The sequence below is a fragment of the Salmo salar genome, chromosome 06 (assembly GCF_965601325.2).
Source record: "Salmo salar chromosome 06, fSalSal1, whole genome shotgun sequence".
Classification (NCBI taxonomy): Eukaryota; Metazoa; Chordata; class Actinopteri; order Salmoniformes; family Salmonidae; genus Salmo; species Salmo salar.
This window is the reverse complement of record NC_138296.1, coordinates 57,043,618-57,071,541: the sequence shown is the minus strand read 5'-3', so window position 1 is coordinate 57,071,541 and position 27,924 is coordinate 57,043,618. Positions and strand designations below refer to the sequence as shown.

The 27,924-nt window shown below is 42.5% G+C and overlaps 1 protein-coding gene and 1 non-coding gene across 2 annotated transcripts in view; one reads left to right on the top strand and one right to left on the bottom strand.

Annotated features, from left to right (window-relative positions):
- LOC106607639 (zinc finger and BTB domain-containing protein 1) overlaps positions 1-27,173 on the top strand; it is a 34,917-nt gene extending 7,744 nt beyond the window's left edge. Inside the window, exon 2 of the mRNA XM_014204779.3 lies at positions 22,725-27,173. Within this exon, the coding sequence (XP_014060254.1) occupies positions 22,729-24,828 (2,100 nt within the window). The 5' untranslated portion in view covers positions 22,725-22,728 and the 3' untranslated portion in view covers positions 24,829-27,173. The remainder of the gene's footprint in view (positions 1-22,724) is intronic.
- On the bottom strand, positions 13,604-13,679 carry trnav-uac (transfer RNA valine (anticodon UAC)). The gene has a single exon. It is a non-coding gene; the product is annotated as a tRNA-Val (tRNA).
- Positions 27,174-27,924: the final 751 nt, after the last annotated feature.

The window sequence follows — 27,924 nt, the reverse complement described above, 5'->3', positions numbered from 1 at the left end:
AAATATGTAAGTTGAAAACACTGTACAGTATGTTAAAACCAGTGTTTGTGTAAGTATCCCTAACCTTGCCCACAGACAAAGAGCTGAAATGGATCAGTGATTCACCAATCAGAGCTTTCTTTGGGAGCATCAGGTGACGCCCTGACATCTGATACATAGAAATCTTACTGCAACGTTCCCATGAAACATGTGTAGGACATTAATATCTTATGTTCTGAGAACATGAAAACCCTGTTCTGTGTATCTTTGGTGGGACATTGATGTAATAATATCCTGTCCTCCCAAGTGGCACAGCAGTCTAAGGCACTGCCAAGCAGTGCTGAGGCGCCACTACAGCCTGGGGTTGTGACCAGGAGCCTATTAGGGTGGTGCACAATGGCCCAACGCTGTCCGGGTTAAGGGAGGGTTTGGCCAGGGGGCTTTCCTTGGCTCATTGTGCTTTAACGACTCCTTTTGGTGGGCCAGGTGCCTGCAAGGTGTCGTCAGTCTAATTGTCCGACACATTGGTATGGGTGACTTCTGGGTTAAGTGTGCAGTGTATTTAAGAAACAGTGTAGCTTGGCCGATCATGTTTCGGAGGACACCTCTCCCAAGCTTGTTGGAGAGTTGCATCAATGAGACAAGGTCGTAACTATCAATTAGGTAATTAAAAAAAATGGACACATTAATGTTTTTGCAAGGTCCTATGAAATGTCTAGAACATTAATAGTGTATACTCTGAGAACATGGTAAACACGTTCTGGGTATGTTCTGTTTGACATTAATGGGAAGTTTTCCTAACTCTAACACCAACACATGCTAAAAAGGTTCTCAGAAGGTTTTAGCTTAAGTAGTTAGGGTATCATTCTAACTAATGGAAAACTGGACACAAACATTAGGGGAACATTAAGGGTAACATAACAAAAACGTTCTCTCCGCTAGTTCAAGACAGGCTGGCTGTACTGTATATTATAGCGAACTAACACTCACACTTGTCTTTTCTTAATAGCACTAACTTTGCTGGTAGCTGCTTATTGAGGAAAAATGTTGCTTACTATGGCTGTGATATGCAGTTGAATGCACTAAATGTAAGTGACTCTGGATAAAAGTGTCTGCTAAATGACAAAAATGTAAAAACATTTGTATAGAATTAGGCTAGATACATTTTTTTTTTTATCTGTCAATTTGATAATATAGCCCTATGTGTTTGTGTGTGCACCTGCATGTGTGGGACAAGTATTCTCTTTAGGGTGATCTTATCGCAACAGTGTTATTTTTTGTTGACCTTTTTGTGGTATAATTATGTGCCACATCATGCATAGTAAAAAAAAAATACTATTACAACATCCAATGTTTAGCATAATTTTGTGGACTAAAAGACTGAATCCGCAGGTTGTGGGTACCCCCATGCCGCCCCACTTGTGTTGTGTTTTCACTTTGAACGAAAACAAGGAGTTTGAGCCCTGAGCGGCTGTGGGATGGCCTCTGGGCAAGGTGTGTCTTTGTGCTAACAACCCTGCTGCCATGGCTCCAGAGTTGGTGAGAAAAGGAAAGTCACTTGCAAGCTACAGCTGCCAGAAACAAACACAGAGCAGATAAAGCCCACAAGCTAGCTAACTTGTTTTTAGATAAAATGTCCTGGAAGCAGGGAAAACATTTTGAGAAAATGTTGACAGAAACAAACGTCATTCTCGGGTTCTTGGATCTGAATGAACTCGACCCCAAAAGAGAAAAAGAAGCGAGAAAAAGACTGCTCATGACCAATCCAGAAACCGGATAAACATTGGAATTAATTTTGAAAAGTGGAAGAGTGACGCCGAAATGACCTGGTCGGTAAGTGTTGGGTTGCATTTTTAGCCTGCTAGCTATATTAGTTGTTAACCTTAGTGTGTTCAAAAAAATACATTTGACAGCATCAATAGTCACGTCTTTGTCAAGTTTTCACTCTCAATTTGCTCTCTTTCAAATCTTGGCACCTTTTGGGTTTCAATTTCTCTTTTTTTTTCTCGATTGGATTTCAGGCTGGTGGGGAGGTGGGCTTAGAGGCGGGTGTCTAGAAACTTTAGATTGGTCACTTACACTGGAGTGATGGACAAACTAACAGATACTTGACTTTAGCCATTCTTCTTAGATGCATTACATCGATTGGATCCACTTCAGAGCCGTCTGTTTAGCTTGCTACCCGGCTTAAAAAGTAAGCACCAAACGACTTGGGTAACCCAGCTTCAACTTGATCCATAAGCAATTAAATAGCTATACTGTACTTTGAGCTGCGTAGAATCTACTTGCTAAAGTTAGCTAGCTAGCTAATTACTTCTTAGCCAGCAATGTTCATCTGCAGGGCCTAAAATGAACATGCAGGGCCTAAAATGATCACCTGCCAAATGCGGGTTGTTTTTGGCATTGGTGGGTGGTCAGGGCTCCATGGTGCAAGTGAAAATAGTCAAGTAAGATCACATTTATAGTCAAATGAATGCTGCAGTAACTGTTTTCAAAGAATTTCTGCCGTTTTGTTTCATAGCTGGTAAATTAATCGCATAAAGTCAAAGAACTACGAAGCCTAATCCACCTAGCACTGCAACACTGCCTGGCTGGGGGCTGTGTGTACGTGAAGGGCATAAAGGTTGGTCTAATTTACTTGAAACGAAAGTCTACTGAAGCAAGACTTTGTTCTTGGCTATTTACATTGTTTTGTTCACAAGCTAGGTTGTTCTCAATGTTTGAGTTTCAACTGCTAGGAAGGGAAGAGAAGACAATGCTTCTACTAGTCAGACTCAATCTTACAGGCAGAAACATGATGAGTCACATTAACATGGTAACCTCCTGCCCCTGAACATTTTTGTGATATTTTGGTTAAACAATATACCACATTACTTCTTACTAGTACTGCATATATTGTTTCAGAAACATTACAAAGAATGCTCATGTGTTTTGTTGGTGTAATGTTAGCAAAAAAAAATATTTTGGCTGTTAAAAAATATTATGTAGTATGGGCATAATGTGGCTGTGATCTAACAAGTTCATTAATCATACACTAGGTCCTGGCCATAATTTAATATAGCTAAATATAATCACTCCATTGTTGGGAATAACAATGATAACATAGAAAGAAAGGAAGGACTGGAATAGTTAAGTGTGTGAATTGAGATGAAGGCATCATCCAATATTTAGGGTATTTATTAAGCCCAAGTGCACACACACACACACACACACACACACACACACACACACACACACACAGCATATAGGTATTTTGAATTATATGGAGACACAAAGGGGAGAACCTGCTACATTAACAGTACATTAACAGTACAAGCTCAGATGTACAGTGTAATCTGTCCCTGCCTCAAACTCAAAACTCTGGTCTGGGTAGCACTAAATATCTGGAGACGAGAGAGACGGATGTCACAAAACAGTGCATTAAATCACACACAGAGAAACGTGTGTGCAAACAAAACACAGGCATGTAGTAGTACAGGGTGTATACAGACTTAGAGTTGACTCATATACCCAAAATGTCCTTGTTTTTGAAAGAAAATCTTCTTTTTTTTTTGTCCATTAAAATAACATGAAATTGATCAGAAATACAGTGTAGACATTGTTAATGTTGTAAATGACTATTGTAGCTGGAAACAGCTTATGGATCTGTTGGAGAAGTAGGCAAATTGGAGTGGGTCCAGTGTGCCTGGCATGCTGGCTTGATGTGGGCCATGACCAGCCTCTAGAAGCACTACATGACGACTAAGGTAAGTGTGACAGGGTGATAGTCATTTGGGCATGTCACCTTGTTTTTCTTGGACACTGGGACGAGGGTGGTCTCGTTAACCATGTTTTGTACTGATGTGAAATATTCCTCAATTTCGCCTTTTATTGTAAAAGATAAATACTAACTTTATCATCCAAGCATCACATGGAACACATCCACAGCCAAACTCATTCCATAAACCAGTCTAAATAACATAAGTTTGCGACCTAACAGCTAGACTTGTTAACAATGCACCACATCTCTGGTGAGCACAAGGGAGAAATGTCATATTGTTTAGATGTGTGTCAACTAAGCTAACAGCAACTAAATTCTTTATGATGGCAGCCATGTTTGTTTATGTTTGACAAGCGAAAACTCCCTAATCCCAGAATACCATTCACTATAAGACGCAAATAAACAAATTCAAAGATGGCTGCGCCCATTGCCACTTTTCAGCGTATTACAAATATTCGATGTTTACCGAACAAAAATATAAACGCAAAATGTAAAGTTTTGTTCCCATGTTCCATATGCACAAAAAGCTTATTTCTCTAAAATGTTGTGGACAAATGTGTTTACATCCCTGTTAGTGAGCATCCTTCTTAGCCACGATAATCCATCCACTTGACAAGTGTGGCATATCAAGAAGCTGATTAAACAGCATGATCATTACACAGGTGCATCTTGTGTTGGGGACAATAAAAGACCACTCTAAAATGTGCAGTTTTGTCACACAACCCAATGTCACAGATGTCTCAGGTTTGAAAGAGTGTGCAATTGGCATGCTGACTGCAGGAATGTCCACCAGAGCTGTTGCCAGAGAATTGAATGTTCATTTTTCTACCTTAAGCTGCCTCCGTCGTTCTAGATAATTTGGCAACGAGTCCAACCGGCCTCACAATCGCAGACCACGTGTAACCATTCCAGCCCAGGACCTCCACATCCCGTTTCTTTACCTGCAGGATTGTCTGAGACCAGCCACCCAAACAGCTGATGAGAGTATTTCTGTCTGTAATAAAGGTCTTTTGTGGGGAGAAACTCATTCTGATTGGCTGGGACTGGCTCCCCAGTGGGTGGGACTGGCTCCCCAGTGGGTGGGCCTATGTCCTCCCAGGCCCACCCGTGGCTGCACCCCTGCCAAGCCATGTGAAAACTATAGATCAGGGCCTGATGCATTTATTTCAATTGACTGATTTCCTAATATGAACTGTAACTCAGTAAAATCATTGAACATGTTGCATTCATATTTTTGTTCAAGATACTTGTTACAGTGTATACAAGAACCGGAGCACATGACTTGACAAGGCGTTTACAGTTTTTGATGAATCACAAAGCAAATAAAATGTTATCACCTCACAGATCATCAAGCCTACTGCCTAGCCTAACTGTAGCGTGAAAGATTAAAAGGGTTGCCAGAGTTGGTCAAAACCAATTTAGGGGAGTTTGTAGGAGGGTTAGTTTCATTTGTGGGAGATTTCAAGTCCAAGGGGGGTTGAAATGGAGGAAGGTTGAAATGAAGGAAGGTATCGTGCAGGGATATGATGCAGGAAGTTATGATGGGGATTTATCAATGAATGGGGGGCAAACACAGGAGAAGTTTATAAGCTAAATAAAAGTAAAACCCCTAGAAAAGGGGGGTCTGAGGTGCCATAGTTACAATCTGATGCCGCATTCAAAACAATTCATTTCCAACTTCAGTGAGTTCAAGACAACTGGGAACTCATCCAACACGGAATTCCAACTCGGGAACTCAGGCCTTTTTCTAGAGCTCCTACTTTCTGACCTGAAGATCACTGACGTCATGATTTGACCTCGTATTTTTCAGATTTCCCAGTTGTCTTGAAAGTACTACAAGTCAGTCGAGTGAACCATCCCTTCACCTCGTTTTGTTATAACATCTTTGGTCTGACAGATGCTTACGTGACAACCAGAATGCATTGTATGATGTCAAAAAACATGGCGCCACATATAGCTGGCAAGTAGCTCAGCATATCTGTCCATTAGAATCTATGCAAGAATCGGAATGCATAATTTGTCACCAGAACTTTGAAACCGTGAATAAAACTGAATACATTATGCTCCATACATACGCTATGCTATAGTAGGAACGACTACACGATATATACAGAAAATAAGCCACTTACTTTGATAGGAATGCACACATCCAAAGTTATTATTTGTAAGGAAAACAATAATGAAGGCAATGCGGGCGCCCGCCAGAAAATGTGCCAGGGGGAAAGGTTTGTGCAAGGCCTGTTCTGACTAGAGATGAGCACTGGGGGGAATTGCTTCTTGGGCTCTCGTCGAAGAGAGAAGTTTTTCCAGTTCAGTAAAGCCTTAAACAGAAATTGTCGGTAACATTGAAATGGGCTTCTTCTTATGTGAATTAATGAGGTAGGACAGACCTTAATTCAAACTGTTAGAAAATAAAACTTGTTCGAAAATAATTAGAAATTGAGAAGTTGAAACACAGCCTATAGATAATTAGCAGGCGGCGTGCCTTGGTTTGAGGGCAGCGTGGTTTAACTGTCCTGTTGCTTAACAACCACATTTTGGAACAGTGGGTGCATTCTGACGTTATGCGCATAAAAAAACTCACGCTGTGGTACCCGTTAAAGATATTAGAAAATCACGCGTGAAAAGGTTAAAGCAGGTGGGGAGAACAGCCTGGGACAGGGACAGGTTGAAGATGTCCGAGAAGACGCCCACCAGCGTGGTCAGCACATACTCTAAGGATGCGGCCAGGGATGCCATCTGGACCAGCGGCTTTTTGAGTATTCACTCTTTTGAGAGATTTCCTCACGTCAGCTTCAAAGAGCGAAAGGACCTGGTCGTCCAGAGCAACGAGTGTCTTCCTGGATGGCTCTGTATTGTCTGCCCCGAAGCGAGCATAGAATGTGTTAATCTCGTCTGAGAGGGGGACTTCAGTGGGCATTGCACAGCGGGATTTGCCTTGATAGTCTGTAGTCCTTGCCACATGTGACCCAAGTCTGAGTTGTCGAACATCAATTCAAGTTTGAGTCTGTATTGTTGTCTTTTTGCTTCCCTAATGGATTTGCAGAGCTCGTACCTCAGACATCTACCACCTGTACTATGTATTTGTTGCGCGCCATCGGGGTTCGTTCTGCTGACATTGAATGCTGCAGTACGGGCTCTCCGCACGGATATCTCCATTCATCCAGTGGTTTTGGTTGGGGTATGTCCGGATTGTTATTGTGGATACAACATTTTCTAATGAAGCCTGTGTCTGACGATGTATATTCCTCATTATTGAATGAGTGGATGAATCTTTGAACATATTCCAATCAGTATTCTTAAAACAATCCTGCAGCATTGAGTCTGCCTCTACTGCTTGCATCAGTTACCTGATGTGGAATAGAGTTCCATGTAGTCATGGCTCTATGTAGTACTGTGCGCCTCCCATAGTCTGTTCTGGACTTGGGGACTGTGTGCTAGTATTTTAAACAGACAGCTCGGTACCCTCAGGTTGTCAACAGCTCTTACAAAAACAAGGAATGAGGAAGTCAATCTCTCTTCCACTTTGAGCCATGAGAGATTGACATGCATGTCCTTAATGTTAGCTCACCATATACTTTTAAGGGCTAGCCGTGCTGCCCTGTTCTGAGCCAACTGCAATTTTCCCAAGTCTCTCTTTGTGGCACCTGACCACACTGAACAGTAGTCCAGGTGCCTTGTTGATAGGGTTGTTAACCTCTTGGGGCTAGGTGGGACGCTAGCGTGCCACCCGTGGTGCACTCCATCAACAGCAGGTGCATTTCAAGAGCGGCAAATTTGAATCCAAATAAATGTCAAAATTCAAATTTTTCAAAAATACAACTATTTTACACCATTTGAAAGATAAACATCTCCTTAATCTAACCACGTTTTACGATTTCAAAAAGGTTTTACGGCGAAAGCATAAATTTAGAGTATGTTAGGACAGTACATTTACAAGAGTTGTGTGTAATGTTTTGTCAAGTCAAAGACAGGGTCACCAAAACCATAAAACCAGCTAAAATGATGCACTAACCTTTTACAATCTCCATCAGATGACACTCCTAGGACATTATGTTAGACAATGCATGCATTTTTAGTTCTATCAAGTTCATATTTATATCCAAAAACAGCGTTTTACTATGGCATTGATGTTGAGGAAATCGTTTCCCTCCAATAACCGGCAGTCAAGTCAGCTTCACAAATTAAATAATTAAAATTAGAAAACATTGGTAAAATATTATATTGTCATTTAAAGAATTATAGATTTACATCTCTTGAACGCAATCAACTTGCCAGATTTAAAAATAACCTTACTGGGAAATCACACTTTGCAATAATCTGAGCACTGCACCCAGAAAAATACGCGTTGCGATACAGACTAGACGTCATGTTGGGGAGATCTAAAATCGAAAATACTATGTAAATAATCCATTACCTTTGATTCTCTTCATCAGATGTCACTTCCAGGTATCACAGGTCCATAACGAATGTAGTTTTGTTCAAAAAAGCTCATCATTTATGTCCAAAAATCTCCGTCTCGTTAGCACATGATGTAAGCCAGCCGGACTTCTCGTCATGAACGAGGGGAAAAAATATATTTCCGTTCGTTCAAACATGTCAAACGTTGTATAGCATAAATCATTAGGGCCTTTTTTAACCAGAACATGAATAATATTCAAGGTGGACGAATGCATACTCTTTTATAACGTATTGGAACGAGGGTACCCAACATGAACTCGCGCGCCAGGTGTCTAATGGGACATCATCGTTCCATGGCTCTTGTTCGGTCAGATCTCCCTCCAGAAGACTCAAAACACTTTGTAAAGGCTGGTGACATCTAGTGGAAGCAATAGGAAGTGCCAAAATATTCCTAAGCCCCTGTGTTTTTCAATGGGATAGGTTTAAAGTCAATACAACACATCAGGTATCCACTTCCTGTCAGAAAATGTCTCAGGGTTTTGCCTGCCAAATGAGTTCTGTTATACTCACAGACACCATTCAAACAGTTTTGGAAACTTTAGAGTGTTTTCTATCCATATATAATAAGTATATGCATATTCTAGTTACTGGGTAGGATTAGTAACCAGATTAAATCGGGTACATTTTTTTTATCCAGACGTGCAAATGCAGCCCCCTAGACCCAACAGGTTAAGAAGGCAGAGCAGTGCTTTATTATGGACAGACTTCTCCCCATCTTAGCTACTGTTGTATCATTATGTTTTGACCATGACAGTTTAAAATACAGGGTTACTCGAAGCAGTTTAGTCACCTCAACTTGCTCAATTTCCACACTATTCATTATTCAAAATAACTGCTGCGCTTTATGTTGGGCTCCCGCGTGGTGCAGCGGTCTAAGGCACTGCATCTCAGTGCAAGAGGCATCACTGCAGTCCCTGGTTCGAATCCAGGCTGCATCACATCCAGCCGTGATTGAAAGTCCTATGGGCGGCGGGTTTGGCTGGCAAGTAGCATGTTGTTAGTAAAGATTGTAAAAAGCAAGGGGCCTAAACAACTACCCTGGGGAATTCCTGCTTCTACCTGAATTATGTTTGAGAGGCTTCCATTAAAGAACACCCTCTGTGTTCTGTTAGACAAGTAACTCTTTATCCACATTATAGCAGGGGGTGTAAAGCCATAATACATACTGTGGTTCCTCCTTTAAAAGTTGCGAGTTTACACCGCGGGACTTAGGTACCCAGCATCACGGTTTCATTGCTCCAGACCACCACAAGGAGGTGTTAGAGCACTCATTATGCATTTGGGTCCCAAGGTTTTTATATGACCAATCATATCGAGTGGTTCCAATGACGAATTTGACGCGAGCCACCCGTCCCTGGTGACTTTTTTTCAGCAAAGATGGTTGACAAAACATTATGGTGGAAGCTAATTTAAGTAATTATATCGTCATAACGAGTCAAGCAAAACATTTACAATTGAGAGGAATATGTTAGTTAATGTAGAGACAAATGATTGTGCATATTTTTTTTGTCATGAAGTTAATTTACAAAAATCGCTATTTAACAAGGTTTTTTTCAGTCATATCCAATACCAGGTGTATCAAACTCCATTCTGTGAATGATGCGGTGTCTGCATGTATGTATTACAATTATACACCTCAACAGTGTTTACCGCTCCTGGGACATCAATGATTACACATTGTAACTATGCAATAGACTACAAACATGATTTAAGTAAAGGCTGATTTGTAATTCATATATACAGAATAAAAACAGTACATCCTGCCAGCATGCCCACAAGCGTGCTGAATGACGCTTGGAAGAGAGCGAGGAACGAGATGGGAGAACAATCCAGGCTGTTCACTCTGAGACCGGCATAATAATGTAATGAAACAAGCAGGGAGCAGATTTCGAACCCTCAACATTCTATTAGACATTCTAATGGGCTATTAGCTAAACAATAGACTATTCAACCTTTACTAAAGAATTGTCTAATAGCTGAGCTAGGTGTGACCTCCCCCCACTTGAAAAAAGTCATTTGTATCTATCTTTCCACATCTACCTACACACGTATCTACCTACACACGGTTCATGTTCTGAAAAAAAAAATCATATCTATATATCGGTCATGGCTCCCGAGTGGCGCAGCGGTCTAAGGCACTGCATCTCAGTGCAAGAGGCTTTACTACAGCCCCTGGTTCGATTTCAGGCTGTATAACATCCGACCGTGATTGGGAGTGCCATAGGGAGGTGCACAATTGGCCCAGCGTCATCTGGGTTTGGCCGGGGTAGGCCTTCATTGTAAATAAGAATTTGTTCCTACCTGACTTGCCTAGTTAAATAAAGGTTCAATTAAAAAAAAAAAAACTGGCAGCAACCACAGCGCAATCAATAGGTAAACAATGGCTGGTGCTGAAAATATAGCTAACTTGTTATGCAAGTGTTGCACACCAACAGATGGTGTGCAACACAAGTCGAGCAATTCATTTCAACAAAAATCTTCATTTTAAATTGACTTTACAAACAACAAGATGGCTTAATTGGAGTCTATTTCTTCTGAGCCTAGACCTATATAAAATACCTATATAAAAGAACTTAATAACTGGCTGAGGTAGGCTATGAGGCTTAACAGCCTAATAGAAGTAGGATCTTTTTTATTAGGCCTACTTACAGTTGCAACTGGTCAAAAATGTAGCATCCTCCATAAAACAATAATTTAAAGAAAAAAGTCTGCACGTTCGAACTAAAACAATGTAACTAATAATTAAAAGCGCACATTTGTAAATCCTAAACTCTAAAAGTAATTGGAAAGGTTGATACAAATTATGTGTGACATTGTGGTTACAAAAAAGAATGTAGCCCATCATGCAAATGTTTCCTATTAGCAGGACATAGACTTCTTATAGCCCGGCAACTGTTGTGAAAATCCCTCAACTTGCAATGTATTCGATGCCAATGTACTCTAAAGTGTTACATTTCTAACTCAAAACATCTTTATGCTTTCATTAATCTTCTTGATCTTCCTTTTTCTGTAGCAATTTTGAGCAAATTGCTCAAGGGCCACGGTTGATTCGTCTGTGAAGATGACATTATTGAATGTCTCGCCAGCTGTGATCTGGGCCTGCAGGACGCAAAATTCTTTGTTTGTCAGACGAATCATTGGGTCGAATCTACAGAACAGTACAAAACAAGCGAGTGAGAATGTCTCACCCCATGTTCAAGAATTTCCTTTTTCTCGCTCACTCTAGGTTAAATAAAAACGAAATCTCCAAAATATTGTTACTTTTTAATCAAAGCGTTTATTATTAATTAATTAGGAATATCTGAGAATATCTAACAAAAATTCCCCTTAGATATTCATTTAGAGTCCTCCAATCCTCTAAATGCAATTATTGTCGGAGAGTAACGTCATTGAAAAAAATATTTTTCGATATAGTGTAGGCCTACCATAGGTGAAATGAGTCTCACTAGTGTTGAGTAATGTGCTGTTAAAAATGGTGTAGGTCTTATTTATTTAAAGAGCATTAGAAGCAAAAGCCTACAACTATATTAGCACCGTTTCACGTTGCTCTGAGGCAAGCATGGGGACTGGTCCTGATAAATCAATGAGATTTTTATTTTCACTTAATCTCCATTTTGGTATTGGTTAGACCAGAATTAGAAAATTAGGGTACAGAAATGTTATGCTCTTAGTGTAACCTTTATTTAACTAGGCAAGTCAGTTCAGAACAAATTCTTATTTACAAGGACAGCCTACTCCTTCCTCATGCCCTGCGGGGCTTCTTTAGCTAAATAGCCCAGTACTGTACTGCCGACCGTCTCGTTGTACAGCACCATATTTTCTGTTCCATCCTAATGGAAACCCAGAGGGTTTTTCGTTTTTCTTGGAGTAGAAAAAACATAATATTAGTCAATTTAATTAAACAAGTACCAGTCAAAAGTTTGGACACACCTCCTCATTCCAGGAATTCTCTTTATTTGTACTATTTTCTACATTGTAGCATAATAGTGAAGACATCACAACTATGAAATAACACCGGTCTCCTGCGTGCCCCGCATTCTGTAGTACAGACATGGCCTGCTCTCGCTTATGTAAGGAATTAGGCACTTTCCCATGTTTACTACAGTAAAAAAAAATATATATATATATATGTATGTATGTATGTATGTATATGTATGTATGTATGTATGTATATGTATGTATGTATATGTGTGTATGTATGTATGTGTGTGTGTATATATATATATATATATATATATATATATATATATATATATATATATATATATATATATATATATATAAAATATGAATGTTTGTGTATACATGGTCAAGCATGCTGGATCCTCTTGTGGGGCAGGATACATGTTGGGGATTTTTTGGGAACATTTGTTTTAGACTGGTTTGATTGAAAGTCACCCGCAACAATAAAGACTACTTCCGGGTGAGAGGATTCTTGCAGGCTAATGATCCTTTACAGTTCGCTGAGTGCCGCCTTGGTTTTGCTTGTGGCGGTATGTACGCAGCTGTGATAATAACACACGTGAATTCCCTCGGCATATAGTGGGGTCGGCATTTAAGCATAAGGAACTCCAGGTGGAGTAAAGAGGAGCTCGCAATGAAGCCACCACTCGATCCAATCGAAATATGGAGAAGCCGTCTGGATGAATAGCAGAGTCGAGTTTATTTTCCGTAAGCCACGTCTTAGTAAAAACAAAGACACAGCATTTCCCTGATGTCCCTCTGCGGTTGAAGCCTTGCTCTGATTTCACAAATATTGGAGTTTGATACCCCAGGTCAGGACTCCACTGAGGAAGGTGAATGGATACATAAGTGTTAAGTTGTGTAAGGCACAAGATGAGTTTTGGGGTCATGGGTGTTCCCTAACCTTTAGAAAGTTATGTCAAGGTCAAAGGTGACTCACAGGTCAAAATTGGTGTCCTCTGCCTCGTAGGTGTAGTGGTCCAGGGTGATGAAGTAGAAGCCTGACTAACCTTGTCAGATATATGTTCTCTACACACACTGATCCGTCTCCTGAGAACAACTGCAGTGAGAGAGAGAGAGTAAAAATAGGAAATGTCAGAGTTCATTTGGAGTTGGAAAGTTTAACATCTTAATGCTGCATTCAAGGTAACAGTCCATTTTAAGACTGTTGCTGTATCAAAAGAGGCAACTATGGATAATCATTTAGCTAAATAAATGATAACTTACTATGTGGGACTGAGTCGAGTTGTACCAATCCATGCCACTCATCAGTCAGTATGGCTTAGTATTAAACAGCCTACTGTCATTTCACCCCCAACCATTTTTTTTTTTTTTTTACATTTTTTAGTCATTTAGCAGACGCTCTTATCCAGAGCGACTTACAGTAGTGAATGCATACATTTCAAACATTTCATACATGTTTTTTTTTTTCTTCCGTACTGGTCCCCCGTGGGAATCGAACCCACAACCCTGGCGTTGTAAACACCATGCTCAACCAACTGAGCCACATGGGACCTGACCCTTGTCGTGGAGAGCTATCCTCCTATAGGTTCACTTCATCCCTTACCTAACCTACTTGTATGTATGTTAGGTAAGGGATGAAGTGAACCTATAGGAGGATGGCTCTCCATTCAGTATAGAATTATCCTCTATATAGAACCATCTTTCTAACCAAATAGACAGCAGTTGGTAATAGTAGTAATGGTTAATAACATAAAATCAAATGTTATTTGTCACATGCGCCAAATACAACAGGTGTGGACCTTACAGTGAAATGCTTACTTACAAGCCCTTAATTAAGCAACGATGCCGTTTTAAGAAAATACCTAAAAAAATATGAAAATTAAGAAAAAAGTAAGAGATTAGGAAAACTAATAATTAAACAACATCAGTGAAAAACATAGCCCCGCTATTGTACAGGGGTACCGGTACTATGTCAATGTGTGGGGGCACCGGTGTCGAGGTAATTGAGATAATTATGTACATGCAGGTAGGGTTGTTAAAATGGCTATGCATAGATAATAACAGAGAGTAGCAGCATGGGGGTGCAAATAGTCAGGAGTCTTATGGCTTTGGGGGAGAAGCTGTTTAGAAGCCTCTTGGACCTAGACTTGGTGCTCTGGTACCGCTTTCCGTGCAGTAGCAGAGAGCACAGTCTATGACTTGGGTGACTGGAGTCTTTGACAATTTTGTGGGCCTTGCTCTGACACCGCCTTGTGTAGAGGTCCTGGATGGCAGGAAGCTTGGCCCCGGTGATGTACTGGGCCGTACGCACTACCCTCTGTAGTGCCTTGCAGTCGGATGCCGATCAGTTGCCATACCAGGCAGTGATGCAACCCGTCAGGATGCTCTCGATGGTGCAGCTGTAAAATCTTTTGAGGATCTGACGACCCATGCCAAATCTTTTCAGTCTCCTGAGGGGGAATAGGTTTTGTCGTGCCCTCTTCACGACTGTCTTGGTGTGCTTGGACCATGTTAGTTTGTTGTTGACGTGGATGCCAAGGAACTTGACGCTCTCATCCTGCTCCAGTTCAGCTCCATCGATGAGAATGGGGGCATGCTCGGTCCTCTTTTTCCTGTAGTCCACAATCATCTCCTTTGTCTTGATCACGTTGAGGGAAAGGTTGTTGTCCTTGCAACACATGGTCAGGTCTCTGACCTCCCTATAGGCTGTCTCATCGTTGTCAGTGATCAGGCCTACCACTGTTGTGTCATCAGCAAACTTAATGATGGTTTTGGAGTTGTGCATGGTCATGCAGTCATGGGTGAACAGGGAGTACAGAAGGGGACTGATCATGCACCCCTTAGGGTGTTGTTGCCTACCCTCACCACCTTGGGGCGGCGTGTCAAAGTCCAGGACCCAGTTGCACAGGGCGGGATCGAGACCCAGGGTCTTGAGCTTAATGACGAGTTTGGCTGGCACTATGGTGTTAAATGCTGAACTGTAGTTGATGAACAGAATTCTTACATGGGTATTCCTCTTGTCCAGATGGGTTAGGGCAGTGTGCAGTGTGATTGCGATTGTGTCGTCTGTGGACCTTTTGGGGTTGTAAGCAAATTGGAGTGGGTCTAGGGTGTCAGGTAGGGTGGAAGTGATATGATTCTTAACTAGTCTCTCAAAGCACTTCATGATGACGGAAGTGAGTGCTACGGGACGATAGTCGTTTAGCTCAGTTACCTTAGCTTTCTTGGGAACAGGAACAATGGTGGCCCTCTTGAAGCATGTGGGAACAGCAGACTGGGATAGGGATTGATTGAATATGTCCATAAACACACCAGCCAGCTGGTCTGCACATGCTCTGAGGACTCGGCTAGGGATGCCGTCTTGGCCGGCAGCCTTGTGAGGGTTAACACGTTTGAAATGTTTTACTCACGTTGGCTGCGGTGAAAGAGAGTCCGCAGGTTTTGGTAGCGGGCCGTGTCGGTGGCACTGTATAGTCCTCAAAGCGAGCGAAGAAGTTGTTTAGTTTGTCTGAGAGCAAGACATTGTGGTCCGCGACGGGGCTGGTTTTCTTTTTGTAGTCCGTGATTGACTGTAGACCCTGCCACATTCCTCTCGTGTCTGAGCCGTTGAATTGCGACTCTACTTTGTCTCTATACTGACGCTTAGTTTGTTTGATTGCCTTGCGGAGGGAATAGCTACACTGTTTGTATTTGGTCATGTTTCCGGTCGCCTTGCCCTGATTAAAAGCAGTGGTTCGCGCGAATGCTGCCATCAATCCACGGTTTCTGGTTGGGGAAGGTATCAATAGTCGCTGTTGGTACAACATCACCGATGCACTTGCTAATGAACTCGCTCACCAAATCAGCCTATATCATCATGTTGTTGTTCAACGCTATCCAGAACATCTCCCAGTCCACGTGATCGAAGCAATTTTGAAGTGTGGAATCAGATTGGTTGGACCAGCTTTGAACAGACCTCAGCACGGGCGTTTCCTGTTTTAGTTTCTGTCTATAGGCTGGGAGCAACAAAATGGAGTCATGGTCAGATTTGCCAAAAGGTGGGTGAGGGCGGACTTTGTATGCATCGTGGAAGTTAGAGTAACAACGATTCAGAATTTTCCCAGCCCAGATCGCGCATTCAATATGCCTCCCAAGGGTGCGTTCCCAGCCCTCTCCTGTACTCCCTGTTCACCCATGACTGCGTGTCCATGCACGCCTCCAACTCAATCATCAAGTTTGCAGACGACACTACAGTGGTAGGCTTGATTACCAACAATGACGAGACGGCCTACAGGGAGGAGGGGAGGACCCTCGGAGTGTGGTGTCAGGAAAACAACCTGACAATCAACGTCAACAAAACAAAGGAGATGATCGTGGACTTCAGGAAACAGCAGAGGAAGCACCCCCCTATCCACATCGACGGGACAGTAGTGAAGAAGGTGGACATTTTTTACTTCCTCGGCGTACACATCACGGACAAACTGAAATGGTCTACCCACACAGACAGCGTGGTGAAGAAGGCGCAACAGCGCATTTTCAACCTCAGGAGGCTGAAGAAATTTGGCTTGTCACCAAAAACACTCACAACCTTTTACAGTTGCACAATCGAGAGTATTCTGTCGGGCTGTATCACCGCCTGGTACGTCAACTGCTCCGTCCACAACCAAAAGGCTCTCCAGAGGGTAGTGAGGTCTGCACAACGCATCACCGGAGGCAAACTACCTGCCCTCCAAGACACCTACACCACCCGATGTCACAGGAAGGCCAAAAAGATCATCAAGGACAACAAACACCCGAGCCACTGCCTGTTCACCCCGCTATCATCCAGAAGGCAAGGTCAGTACAGGTGCATCAAAGCTGTGACCGAGAGACTGAAAAACAGCTTCTATCTCAAGGCCATCAGACTGTTAAACAGCCATCACTAACATTGAGTGGCTGCTGCCAACATACTGACTCATCTGTAGCCACTTAATAATTAATAATTGGATGTAATATATGTATCACTAGTCACTTTAAACAATGCCACTTTATATAATGTTTACATACCCTATGTTACTCATCTCATATGTATATACTGTACTCTATACCATCTACTGCATCTTGCCCATGCCGTTCGGCCATCGCTCATCCATATATTTGTATGTGTATATTCTTAGTCATTCCTTTACACTTGTGTGTATAAGGTAGTTGTTGTGAAATTGTTAGATTACTTGTTAGATAGTACTGCATGGTCGGAAGTAGAAGCACAAGCATTTCGCTACACTCGCATTAACATCTGCTAACCATGTGTATGTGACCAATAAAATTTGATTTGAGTTGAGGGCACTATGGTGTTGAACGCTGAGCTGTAGTCAATGAATAGCATTCTCACATAGGTGTTCCTTTTGTCCAGTTGGGAAAGGGCAGTGTGGAGTGCAATAGAGATTGCGTCATCTGTGGACCTGTTGGTGCGGTATGCATATTGGAGTGGGTCTAGGGTTTCTGGCATAATGGTGTTGATGTGAGCCATGACCAGCCTTTCAAAGCATTTTATGGCTACAGACGTGAGTACTACGGGTCGGTAGTCATTTAGGCAGGTTACCTTAGTGTTCTTGCGCACAGGGACTATGGTGGTCTGCTTGAAACATGTTGGTATTACAGACTCAGACATGGAGAGGTTGAACATGTCAGTGAAGACACTTGCCAGTTGGTCAGCGCATGCTCTGAGTACACGTCCTGGTAATCTGTCTGTGAATGTTGCCTTGTGAATGTTGACCTGTTTAAAGGTCTTTCTCACATCGGCTGCGGAGAGCGTGATCACACAGTCATCCCAGGCAGTTGATGCTCTCATGCATGTTTCAGTGTTACTTGCCTCAAAGCGAGCATAGAAGTTATTTAGCGCGTCTGGTATGCTCGTGTCACTGGGCTTCTCTCAGCTGTGATTCCCTTTGTAGTCTGTAATAGTTTGCAAGCCCTGCCACATCCAACTAGCATCGGAGCCGGTGTAGTACGATTCGATCTTAGTCCTGTATTGACGCTTTGCCTGTTCAATGGTTCGTCGGAGGGCATAGCGGGATTTCTTATAAGCTTCCGCTCCGTGAAAGCGGCAGCTCTACCCTTTAGCTCAGTGCGAATGTTGCCTGTAATCCATGGCTTCTGGTTGGGGTATGTACGTACAGTCACTGTGGGGACAAAGTCCTCGATGCACTTATTGATAAAGCCAGTGACTGATGTGGTGTGCTCCTCAATGCCATCGGAAGAATCTCGGAACATATTCCAGTCTGTGCTAGCAAAACAGTCCTGTAGTTTAGCATCTGCTTCATCTGACCACTTTTTTAGAGACCGTGTCACTGGTACTTCCTGCTTTGTGCTTGTAAGCAGGAATCAGGAGGATAGAATTATGGTCAGCTTTGCCAAATGGAGGGCGAGGGAGAGCTTTGTATGCGTCTCTGTGTGTGGAGTAGAGGTGGTCTATAATTTTTTTACCTCTGGTTGCACATTTAAATTCTTGATAAAAATTCAGCAAAACTTATTTTCCTTGCATTAAAGTCACCGGCCACTAGGAAGGCCGCCTCTGGATGAGCGTTTTCCTGTTTGCTTATGGAGGAATACAACTCATTTAGTGTGGATTTAGTTCCACCCTCGCTCTGTGGTGGTATATAGACAGCTATGGAAAAAATGGATGAAAACTCTCTGGGTAAATAGTGTGGTCTACAGCTTATCATAAGATACTCCACCTCAGGCGAGCAAAACTTTGAGACTTCCTTAGATATCCTGCACCAACTGTATACATAAATGCATAGGCCCCCGCCATGTGTTTTACCAGAGGCTGTTGTTCTGTCTTGCCGATAGAGTGTATAACCCGCCAGCTCTATGTTCTTAATGTTGTTGTTCATCCACGACTCGGTGAAACATAAAATATTAGTTTTTAATGTCCCATTGGTAGGATATACTTGCTTTCAGTTCGTCCCATTTATTTTCTAGCGATTGAACGTTAGCTAGCAGAACGGAGGGCAAGGGCAGATTAGCCGCTTGTCGCCTGGTCCTCACAAGGCACCCTGATCTTTTGCCTCAATCTCAGTTTCCTTCTCCAGAGAATCACGTTGATCGGCCTGGTCGGGTGTCAACAGTATATCCCTCGCATCCAACTCATTGAAGAAAAACTCTTTGTCCAGTTTGAGGTGAGCAATCCCAGCTCTGATGTTTAGAAGCTCTTTTCGGTCAGCAGCAACATTATGTAGGGGCGGCAGCGTAGCCTAGTGTTTAGAGCATTGGACTAGTAACGGAAAGGTTGCAAGATAAAATCCCCGAGCTTACAAGGTACAAATCTGTCATTCTGCCCCTGAACAAGGCAGTTAACCCACTGTTCCTAGGCCGTCATTGAAAATAAGAATTTGTTCTTAACGGACTTGCCTTGTTAAAAAAAAAAAAAATTACAGAACAAGTTATGAACAACGCGAAATAATAAACAAAATGGCATGATTGGTTGAGGGCCGATAAGACGGCAGCCCCACCCACCGGCGCCGTCATGAGCAAGTCATCCTATCTAAGTGACAAATGCCCAAATGACTATTCCTCCATTCTCAGTTCCACTAATGATTAAGCTACGGGTGTGATTGATAGAAGTCATGGTTACCTGCAAGAAGTCCAGAGTGATGCGCATAGAGGAGAGTCAAGGTACTTCGAACAGAGTGGACTCCTGTATTTCCTATCTCTGTCAGCTAAGCAGAGAGCAACTTCCCCTCCGCATAGTAAAAATGGGCCTGCATGGAGAGAGGGAGATGTTTAAAAGTAATTATCTTTAATTCTAACTGCACAAAACTGCCAGAGTAAAAGTAATCAAATCTCCATCTACCTCCGCCACCACATTGGTCTTTCAAGTCCTCGTTAACTTAGCTAGCTAGCAGTGCTCTTGTTTAAACCAAAGATACTGGTTAGTTTTCTGTGGTTAAACCCTAACTAGCTCTCTGCTAGCTGACGCTAATCTAGCTTGCCTAATCAATAGCCTGCTTTAATAACAGAAGCTCATATAAATAACTATTAATAATTTAATATTGAAATCATAGTTGATTAGTTGGTTGGTTAGATTCTGGACTGAAAAATGATAGTGCTTAGCTTTTTATTATCGTCCCTACTTCACCATCACCTTGCCTTTCACCATCAAAATCCGGTTTCCACTAAATAACATAGCCACATCGTAAAAATGTAAGAAAACAAAAATGTTATTTTCGGTCTTAATTTAAGGTTAGGGTTAGGTGTAATGTTAGCAGTGTGGTTAGGGTTAGGTTTAAAATCAGACTTTAATAAGATACATTTTAGAAATAAGTGGAGTTTAGCCATAATAATTATGACTTTGTGGCTGTGTTATTTAGTGACAACTAAGTTCATTGGCTCTAATTTTCACCTGCAATAAAATGAGTAAAAGATTGTAGTTGCGAGTGCAACATTTTTTGGTGTGAGAGGATAAATCTATGTTGGGTGCGGTGTATTCGTGAGAGCTCAGTAACTTCTGAGTATTACCATGTAGTATCTCTGCAAAACAAAACAAAAATCTCTGCTCTCAAATTAATATTTTGCATCTGGCAATGATGTTCTGCATGCTCAAACTCACACTTGCAAGTTTAATTTGCATGCCCCTGCTGCCTGTGTGCCCGCTGCACTCATCCTCTGCTCTCTGGACTTATCCTCTCTGCTCTAAACTCAGTGTTTTTTTGCTCAATGATATTTTGTCCTGCTTGACATTTCCGTCTTTCCATCTCGCACAATGGACTTTAGAGGCTGATTTGATGTCAAAGCTAGGTGGTCTACTGCATTTTCAGCCCAGGACCACCACTAAAAATGCATCTAGCTATAAAATTTGGTACAGTAACATCGCACAAATATACACTACTTTTCAAAACGTTTGGGGTCACTTAGAAATGTCCTTGTTTTTGAAAGAAAAGCACATTTCAAAGTCCCTTAAAATGACATCAAATTGATCAGAAATACAGTGTAGACATTGTTAGTGTGGTACATGACTATTGTAGCTTGAAACTGATTTAATTTTAATGGAATATCTACATAGGAGTACAGAGGCCCATTATCAGCAGCCATCACTCCTGTGTTCCAATGGCACGTTGTGTTCGCTAATCCAAGTGTATCATTTTAAAACGCTAATTGACCATTAGAAAAAAAAATTCAATTATGTTAGCACAGATGAAAACTGTTCTGATTTAAAGAAGCAATAAAACTGTCCTTCTTTAGACTAGTTGAGCATCAGCATTTGTGGATTCGATTAGATGCTCAAAATGGCCAGAAACAAGGTACTTTGTTCTGAAACTCGTCAGTCTATTCTTGTTCTGAGAATTGAAGGCTATTCCATGTGAGAAATTGCCAAGAAACTGAAGATCTTGTACAGCGCTGTGTGCTACTCCCTTCATAGAACAGCAGTCTCAATGTCAACAGTGAAGAGGTGACTCCGGGATGCTGGCTACACTGCATAAAACCCACAAGACTACCATTGCCTTTATTTCAACTAGCTAATGTTAGCTAGCTAACTAAAGCTATACTGAACAAAAATATACAAGTAAAGTGTTGGTCCAATATTTCATGAGCTGAAATAAAAGATCCCAGATATGTTCCATATGCACAAAAAGCTTATTTCTCTCCAATTTTGTGCACAAATTTGTTTACATCCCATAGCTATTGTTAGACTCCTTTTGAGAACAAAACAGTCCGAATACAGAAGATGTTAGCTAGCCAGCTAAGTAGTCGTGTTTGCTAGCTTCAACATTGTATACACTAAGGTTAGTAGCTAGTAGGCTAAAAACTCCACCCAACACTTACCTACCAGTCCATGAAAGGGGGCCATTTCGGCGCCACTCTTCCAACATTCAAAATGTATTCCAAAGTTTATCCAGTTTCTGGATTGGTCATGCGCAGTCTTTTGGGGTCAAGTTGATTCAGATCCAAAAACTGAGAATTATGCTTGTTTCTGTCGATATTTTCTTAAAATGTTGTCCCTGCTACCAGAACCGTTTATCTGCAAACAAGTTAGCTAGCTTGTTGGCTTAGTCTCCTCTGTGTTTGCTTTTGGCGGCTGTAGCTCGCAGGTGACTTTCCTTCCTCTTCAGCCACGGAGCCATGGCAGCAGCGTCATTTGAGTAGGCAGGATTTAGCACAATGACACATCTTGCCCAAAAGGCCAGCCCAAGGCGGCTCAAGGCTCAACCCGATTTGTTTTCATTCAAAGTGAAAACACAACACAAGAAGTGGGGCGACCTGCGGATTCCACCTTTTTAAGGCATGAGTGTTAATCTTTAAAAATAATTTAATAAGCAACCATTAATGTGTAAATTATCGAATGTCTAGGAGTGTGGAGTACCTACAATTTAGTTTTTATGTTGCGTTTGTTGGGTCTCCTCTTGTGTTGTGAAAAGACTGATTCACATATGTCTCTTATATTGTTATATGTAACCTTTTATTTTACTAGGGGTATCATGAAGAAATAACAGCTTAATTTAGCGTATAAAGACATCATAAGACATGCAATTGGTCTCTGCACAAGTTTACACACTTGTTTTCGAACAGATTTGGTGCTACCAAATCTGTAGATTGAAGCATTGCTTTGCTAATTCTCTCCTCTCTACTCCTTTTCCAGTTTGATGGCGAGGCCGAGCCACAGCGAGCATGTCCTGCAGCAGCTCAACAACCAGCGGGAGTGGGGCTTCCTGTGTGACTGCTGCATCGCCATCGGCGACATCTACTTCCGGGCCCACAAGGCCATGCTGGCTGCCTGCAGCTCCTACTTCCGCATGATGTTCATCCGAGACCAACAGGGGACGGCGAGCATGGACCTCAGCAACATGCAGATTAGCGCAGAGTACTTCGACCTAATCCTGCAGCTCATGTACTTGGGCCGCATCGTGGTGGGCAGCTACGAGTTTGAGGAGCTCAAGGCCTCAATGGCCTTCCTGCAGATGTACTACATCCCCGACTCCCTGGAGGACCTCGGGGACATCAGAAGCACCTCAAACCTCACACCGTCCTCCTCTACCTCTTCCTTTTCCTCCACCACCTCGTCCAGCTCCTCTTCCTCCGCTGGCCCGGCAATTATCGGCAAAATGATTTTTGGAGTCCGCATGTATGAGCAGCAGAAGCCAGGTACCCCAGAGACCGAGCCCAAAAGTTTGCCCAAAGTTGCAATTACTGCTGTGCCTGTGCGACCAAGCATTCCTGTCCCAGTCAACAGGCCTGCACTCGTGGTGGTGGATGTGGCACCCCCTTTGGTAGTAGTAGCATCACCGTTTCTAGACAGCGTAGCTGAGCAACCTTGTGACCTACGCAAGAGGCCCAGCGCCCGGATCACCACCTTAAAAGAGCGCCCCCGCTTCGGACGCACATACACCTGCGACGACTGCGGCTTTGTTTTCAGCTGCGAGAAGTTGCTGATTGAGCATATCCTCACCTGCACCAACCGTAAGGCCTTCCAGGTCCCCAAGACCAGCGCAGAGGCAGACAATGATTCCAGAAAGGCGGAGAGCTCGGCCTCTGAGGGGATGGAGGAGCACAGGGTGGTCTGCAAGGCTAGAGGAGATTGGCCGGACCACAAGTCTGACTCCGACACAGCGATCAGGTCTGTGGCAACTGGTACGGAAAATGAGCCTGGGTCTGCCAGAAATATCACCATCAAGGTGGAGCCGGAAGAAAACGTAGTGTCCGAGATGATGAATGGCATTAAAGTGGTCCAGGTGGGAGATATCAGTGCGAGGCACAGTGCACTCAATGAGACTATGAGGGACCCGATTAAATTTGACCAGGAGCCCGAGGCTGGTGTTTCCGTCATGAACGACAGCAACAAGCCATTTGAAGGGCACATGTCCAGCAATGAGGATTCTGGCATACCTGCTAAGATGCACAAGATTAAAGAGGAGAAGAAGGATGGGGAAAGTTTGCCATGTGAGCTGTGCGGAGAACTTCTCACGGAAGAGTACCAGTCAGCCCACTACATCTCCAGCCACATGGGCCACATCTGCGCCTGTGGGAGGTGTGGCCAGGTCCTAATCAAGGGGTGGCAACTGCAGGAGCATGCTGAGCGCTGTGGCGAACCTCAGAGTGCGGACACTGACTCTCATGGGGAGGAAGGCGACATGCCCCTGCCAGAGGACCTGCAGGCCATGGACGATGGGCTGTTGGAGGGGGGTGACCTGGCCTGCCCCCACTGTGGCCTGTTTTTCCAGAGTGAGAGCCTGGCCTTGGAACACGCTCTGACCTGCCACGAGCAGGAGCTGTTCCGCCCTGTCCTGCTGGAGGATGGCGGTGTCGAGCCTGACCACCGGCGCAAGCATTTCTGTGCCATCTGTGGCAAGGGCTTCTACCAGCGCTGCCACTTGCGGGAGCACTACACCGTCCACACCAAGGAGAAGCAGTTCAGCTGTCAGACGTGCGGCAAGCAATTCCTGCGGGAGCGGCAGCTCCGGCTGCACACCGACATGCACAAGGGCGTGGCGCGCTACGTCTGCCCCGTGTGCAACCAGGGCACCTTCCTCAAACACGACCATGTGCGCCACATGATCTCGCACCTGTCGGCCGGGGAGACCATCTGCCAGGTGTGCTTTCAAATCTTCCCCAGCGGCGAGCACCTGGAGAAACACATGGATGTGCACCTATACGTCTGTGGCGTCTGCAGGGAGAAGTTTCGCCTTCGCAAGGACATGCGGAGCCACTACAACTCCAAACACACCAAAAGACTGTGTCCTGCCTGAATGAATGTATCTGTTACTTCAAAGTCATAAACGTGAGAACAAATGTATGCACTTAAACACAAAAAAAAGAACCTACTAAATCTGCACTTTCAAAATGTATGTCAAATCGAAGTGTCTTATTGCCTAAAGGATTAGGCATACATGTTTGAGTTTAATGTCTATTTGTTTTCCACCCCTGTACTAAACACACATTAATGTAATTTGATGATTGCCACATACAGTAGACAAATCCTTAGCACATTTGCCACACACAGTAGTGGCGCAGCGGTCAAAGGCACTGCATCTCAGTGCTAAAGGCATCACTACAGACTCCCTGGTTCGAGTTCACGCTGTATCACAACCGGCCGGGAATGGGAGTCCCATAGGGTGGCGCACAATTTGCCCAGCGTCGTCCGGGTTTGGCCAGTATAGGCCGTCATTGTAAATAAGAATTTGTTCTAAACTGACTTGCCTAGTTAAATTAAAAATGTAAACATTTACAGACAAATCCTTAGCAAATTTGTTCATGTTTTAACGCTTTTGGAATCTAGTGTCTAGCAAACATAGCCTATGCAAAATATATATATTTTTTTTATTGTAATATGAATCCACACTTTAATATAGTCTTGTTGAGCAGTTACTGTACCAGCACTTATACATTTAAAATAATGTCAATACACAAAAACACTAGAATTGCTCCACTGGTTGGAACCAGAACAAATAGAAACACATACTGAACTCTTGGCAATGGTTATAACCTAATTCCCTATGAAATTGTTCATGCCACAAAGACAAGATCATGCACTCTCTCTTTTGCATAATCAATTATTTAATCTGTTTACTATGCAATATTAGTAAACACAAAACTGAAAAATGGCTGTGTGAGAAAACGGTTATGTCTACATTACAATTGTTGTTCAGATTTCATGGCAAGGTAGGGGTATTGTAAATTACCTATACAATTAGCAACAGAACTTCTGTAACCCAGTGACTAGGACAGCCATCAATTTGGCTTTACAGACTGTAATATTTCCTTTTTGTATACTGTACACAGCCTAAAATCATTAAGTCTGAATCCACTCTTAGGAACTTTTATGTACTAAGTGATTTCTATTTCATTCATGTTACATTAGCCTTCTCTTCAGCTTGGATAGGTATCAAAGTAACATTTGTGTTACATTTAAAGTATCCCTTTACATTTGCCTTTGTATTACCTTGGCTGCATTTACACAGGCAGACCATTTCAGATCTTTTGCCACTAATTGGTCTTTTAACCAATCAGATCAGCCCTTTTGTTTGATTGCATTACACAGCTAATATTAAGGTTTGTCCTACATTGGTGTTGTATTGCGGGGAACTACTTGAGCAATATGTCTCCTGCATGTTAGATAGCATCACACACATTTCGCTACTGTGAAATGCAAATCATTTTGTTTGTTGCACTGCAGAGAGAACATAATCTCTGAAAACATCTTGACATGACATGCATTAGTGTGGGAGCTGGTGAAGCCTCTTAAGCCATCACAATGTAGCTTACAAAATAACCATGTATGGATGTTGTCTATTAGTTACCTTAACAAGGTGATATCCCTTCAGGGGCTAAAATAAGCATTATTAATGAGCAAGCAAGCAAATGTTTGTATAATCCACAACTCAGGGCCCCATTCAATCAAAATCAGGGTAAAGGACATTTCCTTAACACAGTAACAGTTTTTCAAGAACCATGCATTTTCTGTGTATAACTGTACCTTATGAGCTAACATGGTTCTGAGGAATAATTTTTTTCCCCCTTAGCCTAACATTTGGATGGAAATGAGTTTGAGAACCCAAACTGGTGTTATATAAAAGCATAGGTAATTTATCATTTTTGTACTTTTACTTCTGCAATTTGAATTTGTTATTGGATTTTACAACCTTTAAAATAATACATACATACAATCTGATAACTCACCCCAAGTCATGCTGATTTTCCTTGGTAAAAGGTAGGCCTAGTATACTCAAAGGTTAATTGTCTAGCTGTTTGTTGCTTTTCACAGTAGTGTTAAATGGCTCTTGGTATGTATCCTGTTTCAAAAGAGCAAGAGTGATGAGTCATCTTTTAAGGATCTGAATTTAGTTTATCACTGTCACTGTTTTTTGGTGGTCATTTCATTGTGTTGTGTTGGTAACAAGGTCAAGCTCGGAAATGTCAGTTTTGTTGGGTGACTGATTTTTGGGTATCTGAGAGGTGAAAACATTATTGTACCAGTTTGTAAGGCTGTTTAAAAAATATATTATTTACCCACGATAAATGTTTTCATTTGGATATAGATGCTTTTTCTCAAGGTCTGAATAAACCAAGTGGATACTCTCCATGTGAAAAAACATTTTGTTTGTGTCGAACTCCAGTGGGTTATGTTAATTAGTCTTTCATGTTGTCTTCCATTACTTAATTACCACATAAATACAAAGTATTGTAGCAGACAGCAACAGTGCAACTCCCCTATGGGTCTCAAAGCCCATAGGCAAACTTACTATTCACTGTTCCAAAACGGTAACCCACTTGGGGGGGAAATCGTAATAGGCCTACTTAGGTCAAGGGTTGTTATACTATCCCCTCCGTTCGGAAAAGCGTATAACCTGGCTTCAACATAACAAGTCCCTCACGTGTATACGCAACTCTGATAGACTCATCCCACTTCTGATCACAATGTAGGGAGCAACAACAGCCCAGAGGCAAACTTTCTAACCATGGCTCCAATAGAGTTAACCCACTTTGAAGTGATCACGGACCTACCTAGGCAAGGGTTGTAGTATTTTCAGTGCTTGACTTCACCAGGAGCTCACCGGAGCTGAGTAATGAACAAATATTATACTGCTTGTGCTCCTCTTTCTCTTATAGAATATTAGCTCAAAAGTATTGTGGAGCTCCTGCACCTAAATATAAGCTGTACTGACACCCAAAATAGGTACCGAAACCTATTTCCGTCCGAGTCAAGCACTGAGTATTTTATATATTTTATGATGGAAAAATATACAAAATAAGTCTAGCTCCCTCAGTCAGCACCTTGCAGCAGTCCTAGATATGTAGCTGGACCATATATCAGAGGGATCGAGCACTGGTTTGTACTCTAATGA